The sequence below is a fragment of the Notolabrus celidotus genome, chromosome 21 (assembly GCF_009762535.1).
Source record: "Notolabrus celidotus isolate fNotCel1 chromosome 21, fNotCel1.pri, whole genome shotgun sequence".
NCBI classification, from domain to species: Eukaryota; Metazoa; Chordata; class Actinopteri; order Labriformes; family Labridae; genus Notolabrus; species Notolabrus celidotus.
This window is the reverse complement of record NC_048292.1, coordinates 27,246,152-27,264,295: the sequence shown is the minus strand read 5'-3', so window position 1 is coordinate 27,264,295 and position 18,144 is coordinate 27,246,152. Positions and strand designations below refer to the sequence as shown.

Genomic DNA, 18,144 nt, shown 5'->3' with positions numbered 1-18,144 from the left:
CTAATGCAAAGTTTCAGTTCCAGGATCTTTTTCATTTTGAAAACTCTGCCAATTCAAAAGCACTCAACAAACACACACACACACACACACACACACACACACACACACACACACACACACACACACACACACACACACACACACACACACACACACACACACACACACACATATGTACACACACATACACACTCACACATTTTCTTGTGCTGCCGTAAAAGGAGGCTTGAAATGCATTCACACAGAGGTCCTCGACCCCAATTCTGAGCTGTCTAAATGAGTTGGGCAGAGTCGATTTCTTCCAGGTGGGTCTCTCAAACGCAGCTCATCAGATGACAGGCCGCTTTTGCTGGATTGAAAGGCCTCTCAAAAGTCAATTTATGGGGCCCTGCTCCCCACCATCCTCACATGGGGAGCTTCCCTCTACAGCTTTTTCTAGGATCCTGTGGATTGTAATGGGATAAAGTGGTTAAATATTTACTATCACTGTATCCATTACTAAATTCAAAGGAAAACTTTTGAACATTCATTTTTCTGGACGATAAACTCAAATAATTTTATATTAATAGAATAAATCAGATGCCAAATGTAGACATTAAACAGCTCTATGCCTTTTTGAAGCTAATTTGTGAGGTTACTAAATATTAAAATTAACAATGGGGTTAATAAATCATTCTTCTTACTAATCACTCTCCTTAAATGCTTGATTCTGATTGGTCAAAACCCCATAACAACAGCGATTAATGCAGAACTGGAAGAGCAACGCCAGCAATCAGATTACACACATCATATCAAATCAATCTACAGAAAGGACTCCAACAAATTATATGTTTACAATTTTGCTAGTTAGTGACTATCAGGTGAAGAAAGACCCAACATCAAGACAGGATCAGATCCAGTCCCTTCTCACTCTTATCTTATCTCATCTCAATCCAACATGAGCATTGCACCTCACAGTATTTAGCTAGCTACAGCGGCGAGGACAAACTTCCTTTAACAGGCAGAAACCTCGAGCAGAACCAGACTCATGTTAGACACACATCTGCCTTGACTGAGTTGGGGTTGGAAAGAGGGATAGAGGAGAATAAGAGAGACTGATGATAGTGATGAGATGGAAAGTAGTCGAAGTAGTAGTAGTAATAGCCTAAATGTGTCATGGACTGGTAAAAGAGGGGACACATGTAAGAAGACAGTCTACCCTTGTCTGCTGTCTAATGGACTAAAACACACATATTACTATGATTCAGTGGGGCACACCTATGAACATCATGCACATTTTCCACTGCTAGCAACAGAAAGGTCCACTCTTGTACACACACACGTCCACTCTTGCACACACTTGGATTGGGCGGACTCTGTATTTCATATTAAGGCTGGTCACGCCCCCTGCACTCAGGCGTTAATGATATAGACAGACGACGGGAGGAGAGACTCTGCGCCCATGGCCAGAGATTATTAATTAAGCAATAAACAGACATTCATTAACAAACTCTGGAGGCACACTGAGAGAAGGGCACAGCTAAATACCTGCCACAGGATCACCACAGTCACACCTATAACCAAACAGATCAAAACACTACAAATATTAACTAAAAAAATAGAAAATGCACAACTAATGAGAGAAAAAAAGGCTTTACAAAATGATCCTATGCAGCTACCACTTTATCTCCAACCTCTCCTGAGATCACAGGGAACAGAACACACAGTTTGAACTCTGATCTAAAGCAAAAGTTAAACTAACGATGACCAAACAGAAACACAAGGAGTCAAAAGTCTCAGCGCGTCAAAAGAAAGACAACAAACACAAAATCAAACCTTATTTGTTGCTGTTAATTGTATTTAAAGCAAACTTAAATAAATCAAAAAATAAGTCTTTTATTTTGTTAAATCTCATAATGATTTTTCATTGTTATATATGGTCTTGGTCTTGACTCGGTCTCGACCCCCTACATGTCTTGGTCTTGTCTAGGTCTCATTGCACTCTGGTCTCTGACATGTCTTGGTCTTGGTTAATGTGGTCTTCAAGACAACACTACTGACCAGGGCTATCTAAGCATGTGCTACATGTTCAATATGTTTATGTGTCCCTTTTGTGCTTCAAGTACGATTTCTTTTTGTGGTTATTTCCATGATCAGTGCTATCATCAAAATGTTCAAACAGTCGCATGAAGCCATGGAGGAAAAATATACCATCTAACTAAGGGTTTGGTGGTCAAAAGTTCCATCCTAGCTCCTGTTGTCTGCGTGTCTAAGTATCCTAGGGAAAGACATTTTACCCTAAACTGCCCCCAGTGGCTGTGCCTTCGGTTTGTGAATGGGATTATTAAATACTGATGGGCTCTTTGGGGAAAAAAAGGCTTTACAAAATGATCCTATGCAGCTACCACTTTATCTCCAACCTCTCCTGAGATCACAGGGAACAGAACACACAGTTTGAACTCTGATCTAAAGCAAAAGTTAAACTGACGACGACCAAAACAGAAACTTAAGGAGTCAAAAGTCTCAGCACGTCAAAAGCAAGACAACAAACACAAAATCAAACCTTGTTTGTTGCTGTTGATTGTATTTAAAGCAAACTTAAATAAAATACACAAAAGTCTTTTATTTTGTTAACTCTCATAATGATTCTTCATTGTTATATATGGTCTTGGTCTTGTCTCAGTCTTGCCCTGCCTTGGTCTTGGTCTTGGCTCAGTCTCAATCCCTCCATGTCTTGGTCTTGTCAAACACAGAGACACTTAGAACCACTGTTATACAAACAAACAAACGCCTCAGTAAAGACTTGACATTCAGTTCTATGTTATGGTTACATGTATGGTAAACAGCGTGGTCATCACAAAAGGACGCCCTGTTGGAATCTCCTAACCCTTCTGCTTTGTCTTGGTGTCATGATTACAGAGGCATTCAAGGGAAGAAATGCGGGACCATTATTGTGAGAGCCGAGGAGCTTAACAACTGCAGGGTGAGGATGCATGTGAACTCTCTGAATACTGTTCTGTATGCTGCTCTGTTGCCTCTGTCTCAGGAGATTTGTAATGGAAGGTCTAAATGTTGAGTTTAGACAATAAATAACATAATATACTTACAACAGTTAGAATAGAGTGAAAAGTGAAAACTTTGTACGAATTTCCTTTTTTTGAAGGTGAAGAAGAACGTCTTAATTCCCCTTCAAAATGATTGCACTTCACTTGAGATCATGACTATTAAATACATGTTTTGAATAGTCTCTATAGCAGTGATGAATTTCATAATTAAACCAAGAACTTAAAAACAACAAGATGAATCAGAAAAATGACTTAGTCAAGAAAAGAAACACTTTTTAACAATTTTCATAACTGTCAATACATGGAAACGGTCTGGTTTTCAAAAAGCACCGTTAATCCTTTTCTTAATCCCTTCATCTTGTCTTGATGTATCTCTGCTCATTAGGAATCAGTGATGATGCAGTTCTGTGGAAACAAGCTGGACAAAAAAGATTTCTTTGGCAAGTCTGACCCCTTCATGGTTTTCTACAGGAGTAATGAGGACAGCACGTGAGTCCCCTTCTGTTCCTCCTTTGCTCTCCCTTCACTTCTTCCTCTCCTCTCACTTCACTTCTTCCCTTGCTCTCCCTGCTCTTCTTCCTTTGCTCTCCTTTCCCTTCCTCCTTGGCTCTCCCTTTCCTTCTTCCTCCGCTCTTCCTCCCATTCTTCCTCTGCTCCCTTTCCTTTTTCCTTTGCTCTCCCTTTCCTACTCTCGTTGCTCTCCCTTCCCTTCATACTTTGCTCTCCCTTCCCTTCTCCCTTTGCTCTCCCCTTCCTACTCTCATTGCTCTCCCTTCCCTTCTCCCTTTGCTCTCCCTTCCCTTCTTCCTTTGCTCTCCCTTCTGATTTAATTGGCTCTACCCTCCCATTCTTCCTCTGCTCCCTTCCCTTCTTTCTTTGCTCTCCTTTCCCTTCTTACTTGGCCCTCCCTTCCCTTCTTCCTCCTCTCTCCCTCCCATTCTTCCTCTGCTCCCTTCCGTTTTTCCTTTGCTTTCCCTTCCATATTTAATGGTTCTCCATTCAATTAATCCGTTGCTCTACCCTCCCTTCTCCCTTTGCTCTCCTTCCCTTCATCCTTTGCTCTGACTTCTCTTACTCCTTGGCTCTCCCTTCCCTTCTTCCTTTGCTCCCTCTTCTGATTTAATTGGCTCTACCATCCATTCTTCCTTTGCTCTCCCTTCCCTTCTTTCTTTGCTCTCCTTTCCCTTCTTCCTTGGCCCTCCCTTCCCATCTTCCTTCTCTCTCCCTCCATTCTTCCTATGCTCCCTTCCCTTTTTCCTTTGCTTTCCCTTCCATATTTAATGGTTCTCCATTCACTTCATCAGTTGCTCTCCCTTCCCTTCATCCTTTGCTCTCCTTTCCCTTCTTTCTTTGCTCTCCTTTCCCGTCTTCCTTGGCCCTCCCTTCCCTTTTTCCTCTGCTCTCCCTCCCATTCTTTCTCTGCTCCCTTCTCTTCTTCCTTTGCTCTCCCTTTCCTCCTCTTGTTGCTCTCCCTTCCCTTCTTCATTTGCTCTCCTTCCCTTCTCCCTTTGTTTACCATTCCATTCTCTCTGTGCTCTCCCTTCCCATCTCCCTTTGCTCTCCCTTCCCTTCTTCCTTGACTCTCCCTTCCTTTCTTCATTGGCTCACCTTTTCCTTGCCTCTTGCCTCTCCTTCCCTTCTTCCTTTGCTCTACCTTCCCTATTTAAAGGGCTCTCCATTCACTTCATCCTTTGCTCTCTCTTCCCTTCTTCCTGTGCTCTCCCTTTGCTCGCCCTTCCCTTCTTTCTTGCCTCTCCTTCCCTTCATCCTTGGCTCTCCCTTCTTTATCTCTCCTTCAGGTTAGGATTAATCCTTCCCTGCATCCAAAGGAAATTGGTTTCATTGATTCGCTTGAGATCTAAAGCAATACTTCCTGCTTAAGCATGTGTGTGAATTACATGTGGAGATGTTACAGTGTGTGTGTGTGTGTGTGTGTGTGTGTGTGTGTGTGTGTGTGTGTGTGTGTGTGTGTGTGTGTGTGTGTGTGTGTGTATGTGTATGTGTAAGCGTGTGAATTACATGTGGACATGTCTGAGTGTGTTCATGTGTATGTGTGTGGAGGCAGGAGGCTGTTTACAAGTGCAGCGCTGTGGGATGTTCACCGAGATTTTACAATGTGTGTGTATGTGTGTTTGTGTGTGTGTATGTGTCAGAGAGAGAGAAAGACTGTTCGATCCAGCTCCATGGGCCCTTCTTTTCCATCCTGCAGTGTGTGACAAGTCAGATAAGACCCTGTGCTCTGAGGGCACAAGATACTGAGTCCACCTGCTAGCCAGTGACTAATGAAATTACCTCTTTGCAGTTTGTGTTCCAGTGTGTATTTTTGTGGATGTGTGTGTCGTGGCAGCAGTCCTGTTTCCACACCTCTCCACTATTATTGCATTTTGACTTACCTGTTATGTTTTGTACTGGTAAATATCTCTCTTCTCTTACAATTGGCCTTTTCTATCTTCCCCTTAATTCCTGCACATCTTATTTGGTCTTCAACTGTGTATCCTCATCTTCATCTGCAGGTTTACCATCTGCCACAAGACAGAGGTGATAAAGAACACATTGAATCCGGTTTGGCAGGCCTTCAAGATTCCTGTTCGGGCTCTTTGTAACGGTGATTACGACAGGTGAGTGGGATTCCTATTTGTAGATAACTGATATGGCAACAACTGGTAAAACTTCCTGTAAGCCAGAACTATTTCCATGGTTTATTGCAGGATCAGCCATAATAGAGGTGTCAACCAAGATTATATGGTTCTTTGAAGCAAATCAAATAGATTGTTGCATGGGATCTTCTGGAAAATACACAAAATATATGAGGGTTGATTATGCACAGGAAATAACTTGTTTTTCAAGTCCTTACATATGTGAGTAAAACTCACACCAAATAAGATTAATGATATACTTTCAAATCACCAAAACATTGGAGAAGGTATTCAAAACATTCAGGTTTGCTTTTTTTTTTACAGATATAAACTCCTTTTTGTGCCTCTTTTTTATTTTTTAAAGAGAAACTATCAACCAATGAGATGGACAGAACACGACTGACCACTTTTGCCTTGAGATTTCTTTTCTCAACCTAAGTTTAACTCCCAAGCTTTTAGGTAAAGCCTGTGAGTCTTAAAACAAGAGGGGTTTCAGTATGAAAATAACTTATAGGAAATTGAGTTTGGATTTACAGAGTGTCATCAGCAGAAACTAAACCTCCTCAAAAAAGGTTTGGAAAAGTAATTTCAGTCAATTATTTCTCCCCTTTAATAATTCCAATTTGTATTGTATTTTATATCGTTGGAAAGCTTGATCAGTCCTCTTTACAACGAGGTATAACTTGTAAGGATTGTGCATTCGTGGAATCAATAACACAGATAAACGTGTGGGTAGCACCCCCTAAAAATGTGCCAAATTCCCCTTCATTATTCCCCTGTTGGTATTCACTCTTGTTTTGAGCTTTAAGTGGTGTGTGTCAGTCACAGGTGTCTGACTGGCACCTGATTGGGTGCCAGTCATCATCTAGGATGACAACGCTCTCACCCACAGAGCCAGGATCATCACAGACTACCTCCAGAATTTGGGAGTGGTGAGGCCTGCCCTGAGTCCAGACGTCGACCCAATTGAACACTTGTGGGATCACCTTGAGAGTGCTGTTTGTGCTAGACTGACCAACATAACCATGCTAGTTGACCTTTAATAACTCCTGGTTGAAGAATGGGATACCATCACACAGCAGAATGAGACCAGGCTGGTGACCAGCATGAGGAGGAGGTGCCAAACTGTTGTGGCTGTGTATGGATCTTCTACACGCTACTGAGGTCCCTGAGTTACAGCGTAACATGAACAAAGTGTGAAACTTGACATTATGTGTTGTTTGTTCTGTATTACTGTGTGATGGGATGTGCAATCACCAAGCAACTCTAAACAGGAGTGAATACCAACAGGGGAATAATGCAGAGGGTTTTGGCACGTTTTTGGGGTGCTTTTTGTGTGTTGGGGAAACCCACACCTTTAGCTGTGTTGCTCATTTCACGAATGCACAATCCTTACAAGTTATAACTCGTTGTAAAGGTGTATAATCAGGCTTTCTACCCATATATAATATAATACCTGTTGGTATTATTAAAGGGGAGAAATTATTGACAGAAATAATGTTTCTAAGCTTCTTTTTAAGGAGTTTATGTTTATACTGATGACACTCTGTAAATCCAAACATCCAAAAGTTATTTTCATACTGAAACCAGTAAGACTCACAGGCTTTACCTAAAAGCTTGGTAGTTAAATTTATGTTTAGAAAAGAAATCCAATGGCAAAAGTGGTCAGTCGTGTTTTTGTCCATCTCATTGGTTGATAGCATCTCTTTAGAAAATAAAAAAAGTGGACAAAGGGGTTTGGTCTGGTGTACCTGGCAAACAGCAGCATTGATCTGAAGCTTGGTCCAATAAGCTTATTAGGGGAGTTGAGACACACCATGCTTTATCAATTGGAGACTCAGGAAACACAGGCACACACACAAAACACATGCACACATTGTGTCAGCCTCCGTGCAGTCTGTGAGGGGAGATAAGGAGGCTTGCAAACAATAGAGAACAGTGTTGTTCAGCTCCTAGGTGCTTTGATAGGCAAGCAGCAAGCCCCTTCCCACTTCTCATCCTTATTGCCTCTTTTCCTCCAGTGTGAATCCAGCTCTTTTAGAAGCTTTTAGGCCAATTAAAGGTGGTTTGTATTTCCACTTCCTATCATATTGAGAGATGAGAGAGAGGGAGAAGTGTACCTTCAGCTCCAGTTTTAAATTAGACACCACTTGTTTGTCTATGCTCTGGTTAATAACAGTAAGAAGAAAGTCATAAACTACAACCGTCTGGCCTCAAAGTTTGACCAAATATGCCTAATACATCTGTCTCTAATTTCTACAGTCTCTAAGAATTTCAGGACTCATTTTTAAAGCTTGTTGTGCACCATATTTACAGACTAGGGGTGTAACGATTCTTTTCAACAAGGATTCCATTCGTATCATGATTCGTGGTCGCCGATACGATAAAGGACGATAATGGTTCATTTAGAACGATACGATCCGAAACCATTCAGTGACTTGAAATCGATTCAGTAACTTTGTAGCCAAAAATTCCTCCAGTGTGACTGTGAGATAAATCCCTTGATACTGGACAGTCCTAGATTCCTGTTGTTGTTGTGATGTTTTTGGCCCGAGCCCAGTTTTGTCCTAGTCTCTGACTAAACATGCTGGCGAGGCCTGCGGCTTCTGCAGAGCTAATGTTTCAATGTAAATTTCATTCTGTTCTTCTTTTGCCTCGCCCCTCTCCTTCTCCTTGTTTGCTCCTCTGCATTTGTCAGAACTAAATAACACCTCTGTTGAAGACATTGGTAGATGGAGTGATAGTGCAGCATCTGCCGCTCGCAGACTGTTCTGATTTTTCTTTCCATTTCCTTACAAGATATAATGAAATGCCTCAATAGATATGGAGATGAGGATAGCACATTACCTGGGGCATATACAATGACAGGCTGACAGAGAATAAAGATAAGCTGCAGAGTGGATCTGCTCCTACTAATGGCTCTGTGACAAGTGTGAAAAAATAAGATGTAGATACAGTAACTTTGTATGATTTAGAACTTCACAAAAAGTTTAGTACTTTGGTGGAAAAAAAAGTTTAAAAAAAAAGTAATTTAATTATAAATTTCATACATTCTAAGAGATAAGATAAAACTTTATTGATCTCTGGGGAAAAAAGACAGCAACACAGACATAGTAGTACAAGAATAATGGATTACAAATAAGACAGTCTATTTAAATAAAGTCAAAATAAAAACAAGAAAAGATAAATAAAAAATAAAAATATAAAGGTTTATACAAATGTTACACATGGTGTAAATAGTTGTAATTACAGGAAGTAAGCAAATGTTATTCAGTAGTGACAGGTTGACATGGTTTGGTTATGACAGATTGTATGCAATATGAATATATATATATATATATATATATATATATATATATATATATATATATATATATATATGTCTGTTAGCAGAAAAATAATAGTAAAAAAGTAGTATATAATAGTGACATGATCAGTTGTAATAAATGATACGGATGATATAATATAACATAGTAATGATGATATAATATAACATAATATAGTATGATATAATGTTATAGTAGTAATAATAATGTTTTTTTATTATATAATAATACAATTCCATTAATAATAATTATTATTATTCTATGATCATAGTAACAATAATTATTATTATTTTATTATTATTGTTATTGTTGTTGTTATATATTAATATGATACAGTATAATAATTTAATGATATTATATAACATAACACAACATAATATAGTATAATAGAATAGAATAGTCTAATAAATGGGCATTATGATATATAGTCAGACCATCAGAGTCAGTACATACACAATATATACAATTATCTTTAAATATATAAAGACTGATTTCCTTTCATGTCTGATCCTCTTCCTCTTCTTGTCCCAACAGAGCAATCAGGGTTGAAGTATATGACTGGGACAGAGACGGCAGGTATCCCTCGCTTTTGTTTTCCTACTCCTAGTGCTCTTGTTGTGCTGCTCAACTTTACTCTAGAGACTACACAATACTCAAACTGCAGACTGGAGCTGCTGCAAAGGAGCTTTGATAAATCACTAACACATTTTCTGGAACTGCCCCAGTCCATGGTGTCCTGGAGGAAGTTTGTAAGAATAGAGTCTTATTGTAGTCCCAAACTCAGGTGTCTTAGTGGTTTAGACAAGCTCCCATGCAGTAGTCGTGATAGATAAATGCTGAAGGTGTTGTCACCTGAAAATTGCTTTGAAAAGATATACAATAATACATTTGTGAATGGACATTGTTTGAAATATTTATACAATGGAGATAATTACAGTACATAATGGGAACTCAAGTTGCTACTTAAATGAAAATTGCCTAAATTGTTTTATTCCAGTGAATAGAGAATTAAAGAAAATACAAAATCATAACTTGATATACTTTCCCCGTTTTTTGTTTGTCTCACTTCCCTCTCTTTGTAGTCATGATTTTATTGGGGAGTTCAGCACCAGCTACAGAGAACTATCCAGAGGACAGAGCCAGTTCAACGTCTATGAGGTTAGTTTGTGTATGAATGTGTGTGTTGTAAAGTACTGTGTTATAATTCAACAGAATCAGCAGGTAACTCAATAACAGTTATTAGATTACCTAGAACAGTGTCGCTCTATCTAGTCTTTTTTATAAAAACTTAAACTCATACCAGTGTCGTAGTACTCATGTAGGACTCGGACCCAAGTCCAGTCCAAGTCCCGTTTTGCAGGACTCGTGACTCGACTTGGACTGGAGAGAGTCCAACAGTCAGACCAGGTCCACACAGTCAGACCAGGTTCACATAGTCAATCCTGGTCCACACAGTCAGACCAGGTTCATACAGTCAGTCCAGGTCCACAAAGTCAGACCAGGTGGACACAGTCAGTCCAGGTCCACACAGTCAGACCAGGTTTACACAATTAGTCCAGGTCCACACAGTCAGACCAGGTCCACACAGTCAGACCAGGTCCACATAGTCAGTCCAGGTCCACATAGTCAGTCCAGGTCCCCACAGTCAGACGAGGTCCACACAGTCAGTCCACACAGTCAGTCCAGTTCCACACAGTCAGAACAGGTCCACACAGTCAGACCAGGTCCACACAGTCAGTCCAGGGTTCACACAGTCAGTCCACGTCCACACAGTCAGTCCAGGTCCACACAGTCAGTCCACGTCCACACAGTCAGACCAGGTCCACACAGTCAGTCCAGGTTCACACAGTCAGTCCAGGTCCACACAGTCAGTCCACGTCCACACAGTCAGACCAGGTCCACACAGTCAGACCAGGTCCACATAGTCAGTCCTGGTCCACACAGTCAGTCCAGGTCCACACTGTCAATCCGGGTCCACACAGTCAGACCAGGTCCACACAGTCAGTCCTGGTCCACACAGTCAGACCAGGTCCACACAGTCAGTCCAGTTCCACACAGTCAGACCAGGTCCACACAGTCAGACCAGGTCCACACAGTCAGACCAGGTCCACATAGTCAGTCCTGGTCCACACAGTCAATCCGGGTCCACACAGTTAGACCAGGCTCACACAGTCAGACCAGGTCCACACAATCAGTCCAGGTCCACACAGTCAGTCCAGGTCCACACAGTCAGTCCAGGTCCACACAGTCAATAGTTTGGATTGAAACAGCTGCCCTCCATGTAATAAATAATATTACCAATGAGGACATCAACTTGGACTCAGACTCAAATAATGAGGACTCGACATTGACTCACATAATGAGGACTTGACTTGGACTCACATAATGAGGACTCGACTCAGACCCGTCTCAGATTTTTCTCTGGTGACTCGGACTTGAACACTGAGGACTTTGGACTCGAGGTTTGTTGACTCGACTCCAACACTGACTCAACAGCTGAATAACCAGTAATAAAAAAAAGATGGTTTCCAGCCAGCGTCTTTGATTTGATGGCTCAACTGTGTTGTTGTCATTAGTGTCCTTTGAAAGCATCAGTTGGTACAAATGAGGCAAACAGTGTTCCCAGTTAGAAGCCAGCTGGTGAACATAGTGAAGCAATTGCAATCAAAAGACACAGTGGAGCTATTGGCATCAAAAGAAACAGACATTTCCCCAGGGAGTTGGTGGAGACCCTAACAAAGCTACAAAGGGATTGAACATTGGACTTTTATTCTTCAGAAACATTGCTCCAAAAGAATACCAGTCTTCTTCCAAAACTGTTGGATGTTTGAATAAGCAACTGTTTTCAAGGGCAGTGGTTCTGAAAGTTGGGGTTGGGACTTCCTGGAGGGTCGCGCAATGCCTTTTCAAAAATTGTACAAAGTATTGCATTGCAGTTTATCCATTATTGTAAAAACCCAAATATTAGTTAAATAGTATATACCTATGGCAGTGAGGAACATTTAACAGTGGGGTCACCAATGCCTGGCAATGCTATTATGGAGCTTGTGGGCTGAAAAGTTTGGGAACCCCGAAATATAGGTTGGTGACAAAGACGTCTGTTTAATATTTGATGTTAGCCATTTTTGCCGCTACAATCATAAAAAGCTCTGCATCTTCAGCTTGATTTGTTCCAGTTTGGTGAAACATCAGACACATTTAGTAAGTTTTGATCAACTCCTTGTCATCAAAGATGCAGATTCATTTCAGAGTGCTGTGAACTGACTGACTGTCCAGTGTGCCTGTCAATGCAGGTGCATTCAGGGACTGTTGTAAAAGTGCAATACAGCCCTTGTATTTTGCATTCATGGCATTTTTATTTGAATCAAGAGAATCAAAAAATATACACAGTAGTCACATCAAGAATGTTTTGTTTTGACATTTTAGCAAGGACAGGCTAAATTATTGAACTTAAAAATGTTAGAAGAGTGAAATTTTGACAATTCTAACATTTTTTTACAACCCTGATACCGATATCTGATCGACTACATTAATTATTTTAAAGAGAGGAAATGCTTTGGCAAAAATCAAAGACTAAAATGTGTCCAATACTAAGTGGGATTTTTTGTCTAAAGACTAAGACTAAATCTAAAATAGCTGCCAAAATGAACACTGCCATAGATTAGCTAAAACATCCATCTTTGCTTTTGTTTGTTTCCACTACTCACAAGTAGCCATAATGTTGGAGTTCTAATAAATTGGAATGGTTCGCTGTCTAAAGTGGTCCTTGACATCAGTTCCCATAATACAGATAAGAGACTACATTTATAAGATAATTAATTAATCAAGCAACATACTGTATGTTGGATTTGTTTGTGACAATTGTCATTTTTAGGTGATAAATCCAAAGAAGAAAGGGAAGAAGAAAAAATACCTCAACTCTGGAACGGTAAGGAAATATCAACCAAGATCTAAGCATTATATTATTTCCTAATAAACTGTTTCCTACAGCAAAGTAGGAAATAAATACGACACTGAAGCAGTGGTGGCAATACTACTAATAGTGGTATCTATAGAAGTGGTACCAGTGTTATTGTTCAAGTTTCATACTGCTTAGTGTATTATGTTGTAGCTGAGCTGATCAGTCTATCTAACGTGTGAGAGAAAAACAGGGGAAACTGTATTCATCCCTTCAGAGCCAACATTGGTTGTGGTCCTATCACTTACAGGTGACGTTGCTGTCATTCCTGGTGGACGTGGATGTCACCTTCCTGGACTACATCAAAGGAGGGTGAGTGAAGTGCACACATTCATTTTATGCTTTGAAGTCAGATTTTTAATGGCTAGATGAGTGTGCCAGTCCCTGTCCTGATAATAATAACCTGATCGTGACTCAGTGTCTGCCATATGCCAAAGATAATGATCCCTCATTGTGAGTGCATCAGATGGGAAAGTGTACATTTGCATGAGAGACGAAGACTGAGCAAGAGAGACTGACAGATGGCCCAACCTATAGTCAAGTACACACAATTAGTCCATGTGTGCGTATGTGTCTGTGCCTTGTGTAATTCTGCATTTTGTTTTGCCACTTAGCCATGTGTGCTTGTATTTGTGTGTCCATGTACATGTGCTTGTGTATGTTTATTGCTCAGGAGGGTTGACCATGTGCAACCAGGCATGGTGTGATTGCTCGCCTACACACTCTGCCTTCATTAGACTCACAGAGGGGGAGGATGTCAAAGCAGAGAAATGGAATGTGGTTGTGTGTATGGGTGTGTATGTGTCTGGGCCTGTGTGTGTGTGTGTTTGTGTGCGCAACTTTGGAGAGAATATCTCCGCTTGATACTTTGTTTTTCTCTACCCTCATAGCTGTGATTTTTGTGAGGTCAGTTGGCATTGCAGAAGAATTTCTTAAGATACCTATCACAAAAAAACACATTTCATTTTCTGACTTTTATTAATTTCTGTTGTTTGGGCTGTTACTTGAGGGGGGGGGATTTCAAATACGAAATATACAGCTCAAAGCAGACAGAATAAAAAACCAGCATACATTTCTTTGAGTCAAAGAGTGGAATTTCAAAGAACTTCTCGGCTTGCTGCAATAAACTGTCCTCTCACTATTTCAAAGGCATAAAATGTGATTCCTGAAAGTAGAGATGTCAACTTTAAGTAATCTCCCTGATCGATCTTTGGAAATGTTAATGATCAATTATCGATTAATCATTAGAAAAGGAATCAGATGTTTTCCATGTCAAAAACAATCCCAAATGCTTTTTTTTCCCTAAATCAAATTTTCCTTCACAACACAATATATATAACTGATGGTATTAAACAGCTACAGATCATATTGAGGCATACAAAATGCACACGCTGCTAAACTTAGTTTTGCTGCAACAAGAGAACTGAACAGAAACATATTTCAGACTCACAGTGTCCAGTTTTCTGTCTACTCGTTCTTATTGAGAAAAATAAGGATGTGAATGTTGTCAGGTATCAGCCGGGAGCGCAACCAGGTCATAATCAGTCCGGCGGCGGAGAGAAAAATTGCTCGTGGAGACCTGAGTGTCTCCGCTGTGCTCAACACCTTCAGCCAGCTGATTCACATCGAAACATCCTTTAAATGTTAAACTCCTCCCTGATAGCTGAGTGAAATTTGAGACCACATGATGTTTGTTCAAAGTGATATATAATTGAATACAAAGTAATTTCTTATCATCAATTAATTGATACTCAATTTAATTATTAACATCGCTACTTGAAAGTTAGAAGTTTAAATTGTTTGTGCGCAGCTTATGAAGATGAATCTCGATCTCTACTTACACTAAAGAGAAAGCTAGATTTAAAGGTGACATATCATGCAGAATTGACTTTTTAATGGTTCTCTACCTGAAATATGTTTCCCTGGCATGTCTACAAACCCCCCGAGAATGAAAAAAATCCATTCTGCCCCTGTTCTGATTTCTCCACCTTTCTGTAAATGTGTGCTGAAACCAGCCGTTTCAGGTTTCAGTGTTTTTCATACGTCACAACGACATCCGGTCTGTCACGGAGTCAGAGCTCGGAGCTTGTTCAGCCCATAGACCAGGGGTGTCAAACTCATTTCAGTTCAGGGGCCACACGCAGCCCAAGTTGATCTGAAGTGGGCCGGACCAGTAAAATCATAACATAATAACCTATAAATAACGACAACTTTACATTTTTCCCTTTGTTTTAGTGCAAAATAGTACAAGTATGTGCTGAAAATGTAATCAACTATCTTTCTACAAAAACAGTTCTCCATGATGAGTCTCATAGTGGGGCAGAACATTTTGCTCTTTAAGCACTGAAACCTGCTGCAAACACACCAAACAAGTTATCAATTCACCTGACACAGAGTGTCATTTTTACTGCAAAAGAACAGAGAGATTCTAATAATGAAGAAGGTAAAGTTGGCTATCCTGGACCCCTCAGCTCCGAAAGGAACTGTTTGCTTGCTGGACAGTGTTGTATGCAGGGGTGTTGTGCTAGTGTTAGTAGTTAGTGGATCATCTTATAGTGCTCTTAAAAGACTTAATGAATCTCAACCGGATTATGCAAACAGCAAGTCATCTATTTTCTCACTTTGAGAAAAAAGTCCCGGGAAAAAGTGCTGTTCAGGTGCGCTCCATCAGCACTATGATTGTATGCGACCCTCTTTTATTGAAAATTTGCAGTTAATGTCTAATCTGTAATTTTTTCACTTTGCAAAGTCGTTCTGTGGGCCGGATTGCAACCTCTGGTGGGCCGGTTTTGGCCCGCGGGCCGCATGTTTGACACCCCTGCCATAGACTGTATAAAATACAACTCAACCCCTCCTCTGTTTTTCATTCCCTGCACACATGTGTGCTAACAAGGAGCTTAGGAGGGAGGCATGCTAGTTGTAGGCTGTCTTAATAAACACAAAGGTCGGTTTTACTCCCCACGTCTGCAGATTTGAAGATCTAGTGGATGATTTTTATTTTTCATGGAAAAGTGCTAGCGCTAGTTAGCATAGCCACATAGCTACATGTTCGTAGCTGTGTACCAAGACACACGTCGACGTACTGACAAATAAAACAACAAGAAACACTAAATCTGTGACCAATGGTTCAGGAAGGTCCTGCTGCAGGCGCCTCTCCATCAGGATCAGATTCTGGATCAGATTCAGAGGGTTGAAGTAACGCGGGTCTGTGAGCAGCCGTGTATATTCATCCAACATGTAAACATTAGATCAAGGAGAGCTGAGGCCACACCCACTTCCTGAGGGGGCGTGGTCAGAGAGCTCATTCTCATTTAAAGGCACAGACACAGAAAACAGCCTGTTTTGAGCTGGGCTGAAAAAGAGGGGTTTACAGGCAGACCAAAATCTGATTTCAAAGTGTTTTTTTGAGCATAAACTTTAAAGACATGTTTTGGGGTTCTCTTAGACCAATATATATTGATGAAAAAGAGTGTAATATGTCACCTTTAATTCTAAATTAAACATACCAGATAGATCTTTGATTCACATCCTTTCTCATGCCCATTTATAAGCTGGTAAAATGATCACTTTGTGACCAGAAACTCTAATCAGTATTCTATTTATTCACACGGCATTAGAAATGCTCTGTGAGTGCCATTTTAAAATACTGAATAAAGTTGCTATCTATGTTTAAAAAATTGGAAGTATCAAGTTGGATGGACATGTGAGGTCTGTATTTGAAATGCATGGATCAATTTTCATCATTTGTCCTAAAATATTTGAAGTCCACCTCCACACAGACCACATTCTTAGTAGTACTGTCAGTCAGAGAACACTCTGAAACTCCTGAGAAGAAGGTGGGGTTTATTTCTTTCTTTCTTTTTTTTGACTGGATGCTGTCACACGTTTGTGTGACTAAAGGAAGTGCCAAGTGCTGTCTCACTGCTTGAAAACTAAATGGACTGTAATGGTCCAGTTGCAATCCAATTGCATAATGGGCAGACTGTGTGTTTGTGAACAGACACGCCAATGGATGCACTCACATAGCCGAAAACATAAACACAGCTATGCTTGCATGTACAAACTCACACCCTCCTAGGTGCTTTCTCACAAGGCGTTTCCCCCAAATCCCTTGTGAAGCCAATCTTGTATAGAGTGCCAACACAGGTGTTCTGTAAATTTTGTCACCCTATTCCATTTCCTGGTACATCATCTCAGCTTCTCTCCTTTCTTTTCTCTCTCTCTCTCTTATCTTCTGATTGACAGCTCTCTTTGCAGCTTCAACCCAATCAGCTAATTGCTCATTTCAATCTAACAGAGAACATGATCTGTTGGCGGCATTAGCATAAATGACTGATTTTAGAAGCCTCATCTCAATCCAAGCATCACTGCTCTTTTTCTCTCTTCAATTTCTGTGATAAAGCATTAGCACCACCCATGAATTTCAACAAAAGAGACCCGTATTCATGGGCATGGGGATAGAAATGAAGAATTGCAGGCTATATCTTTCATATTGAGACGAGTCTTTGAAGGCAGCCCTGTCACTCACAGTGACAGATATTGTTTTCCCTTGTTTGCACTGTGAATGGAGTATTGAAATCAGAATAGAAGCAGGGGAGAACTCTGCTTGTTTTGAGATGATTCTGAGAGGTTATCATTAGAGGCACAGAGTCTCAGAATGCAGGCAAAGCTTTGTTAAAGCCAGTCCCTCAAAAAAAAACACAGACGTTTAACCATGCGGGTCATACTAAAGCTGGGCGATATTGAAAAAGATGTCATCACAATAAAGATTTTCAAATCAATCTATCCATAATTATCAAGATAACCATCAAATCATTCTTTCATTTAAATGTAAAGGCAGATTTTCCCTCCCTAGTGAAAGTTGAAGAAACCTGACGGTTTGTGAGCTTGTGTGTAGGATTTAGTTCTCTGATAAGCTTCTTGAATCTGTATGAGTATTGTTTTGAGAAGTGCACTCCCTGTAATGTTACTAAGGGTTACGGGCGGAGAGATATTCTTTCCCACAGTGCAGTGAATGCATCATGGCTTTTCAGTGTTCAGTTGTATTATGGTCGCGGAGGACATTAAACGTGTCTGAAATGAACAGCAGAAGTTGTCTCTGTGCTCTTCCTTTACCCACATCCTGAAAGTAGATTTAATGAAGTGTATGAAGTTAATAGTTAACTCAGAGTCAACACAGT

At 40.4% G+C, this 18,144-nt stretch overlaps 1 protein-coding gene across 1 annotated transcript in view; it reads left to right on the top strand.

Moving 5' to 3' along the window:
- Nucleotides 1-18,144, top strand: part of LOC117804668 (copine-8) — a 150,617-nt gene that overhangs the window by 100,489 nt on the left and 31,984 nt on the right. The window contains exons 7-13 of the mRNA XM_034672966.1: nucleotides 2,899-2,962; nucleotides 3,430-3,533; nucleotides 5,558-5,662; nucleotides 9,541-9,582; nucleotides 10,089-10,164; nucleotides 12,881-12,934; nucleotides 13,215-13,276. Of these exons, the coding sequence (XP_034528857.1) occupies nucleotides 2,899-2,962; nucleotides 3,430-3,533; nucleotides 5,558-5,662; nucleotides 9,541-9,582; nucleotides 10,089-10,164; nucleotides 12,881-12,934; nucleotides 13,215-13,276 (507 nt within the window). The remainder of the gene's footprint in view (nucleotides 1-2,898; nucleotides 2,963-3,429; nucleotides 3,534-5,557; nucleotides 5,663-9,540; nucleotides 9,583-10,088; nucleotides 10,165-12,880; nucleotides 12,935-13,214; nucleotides 13,277-18,144) is intronic.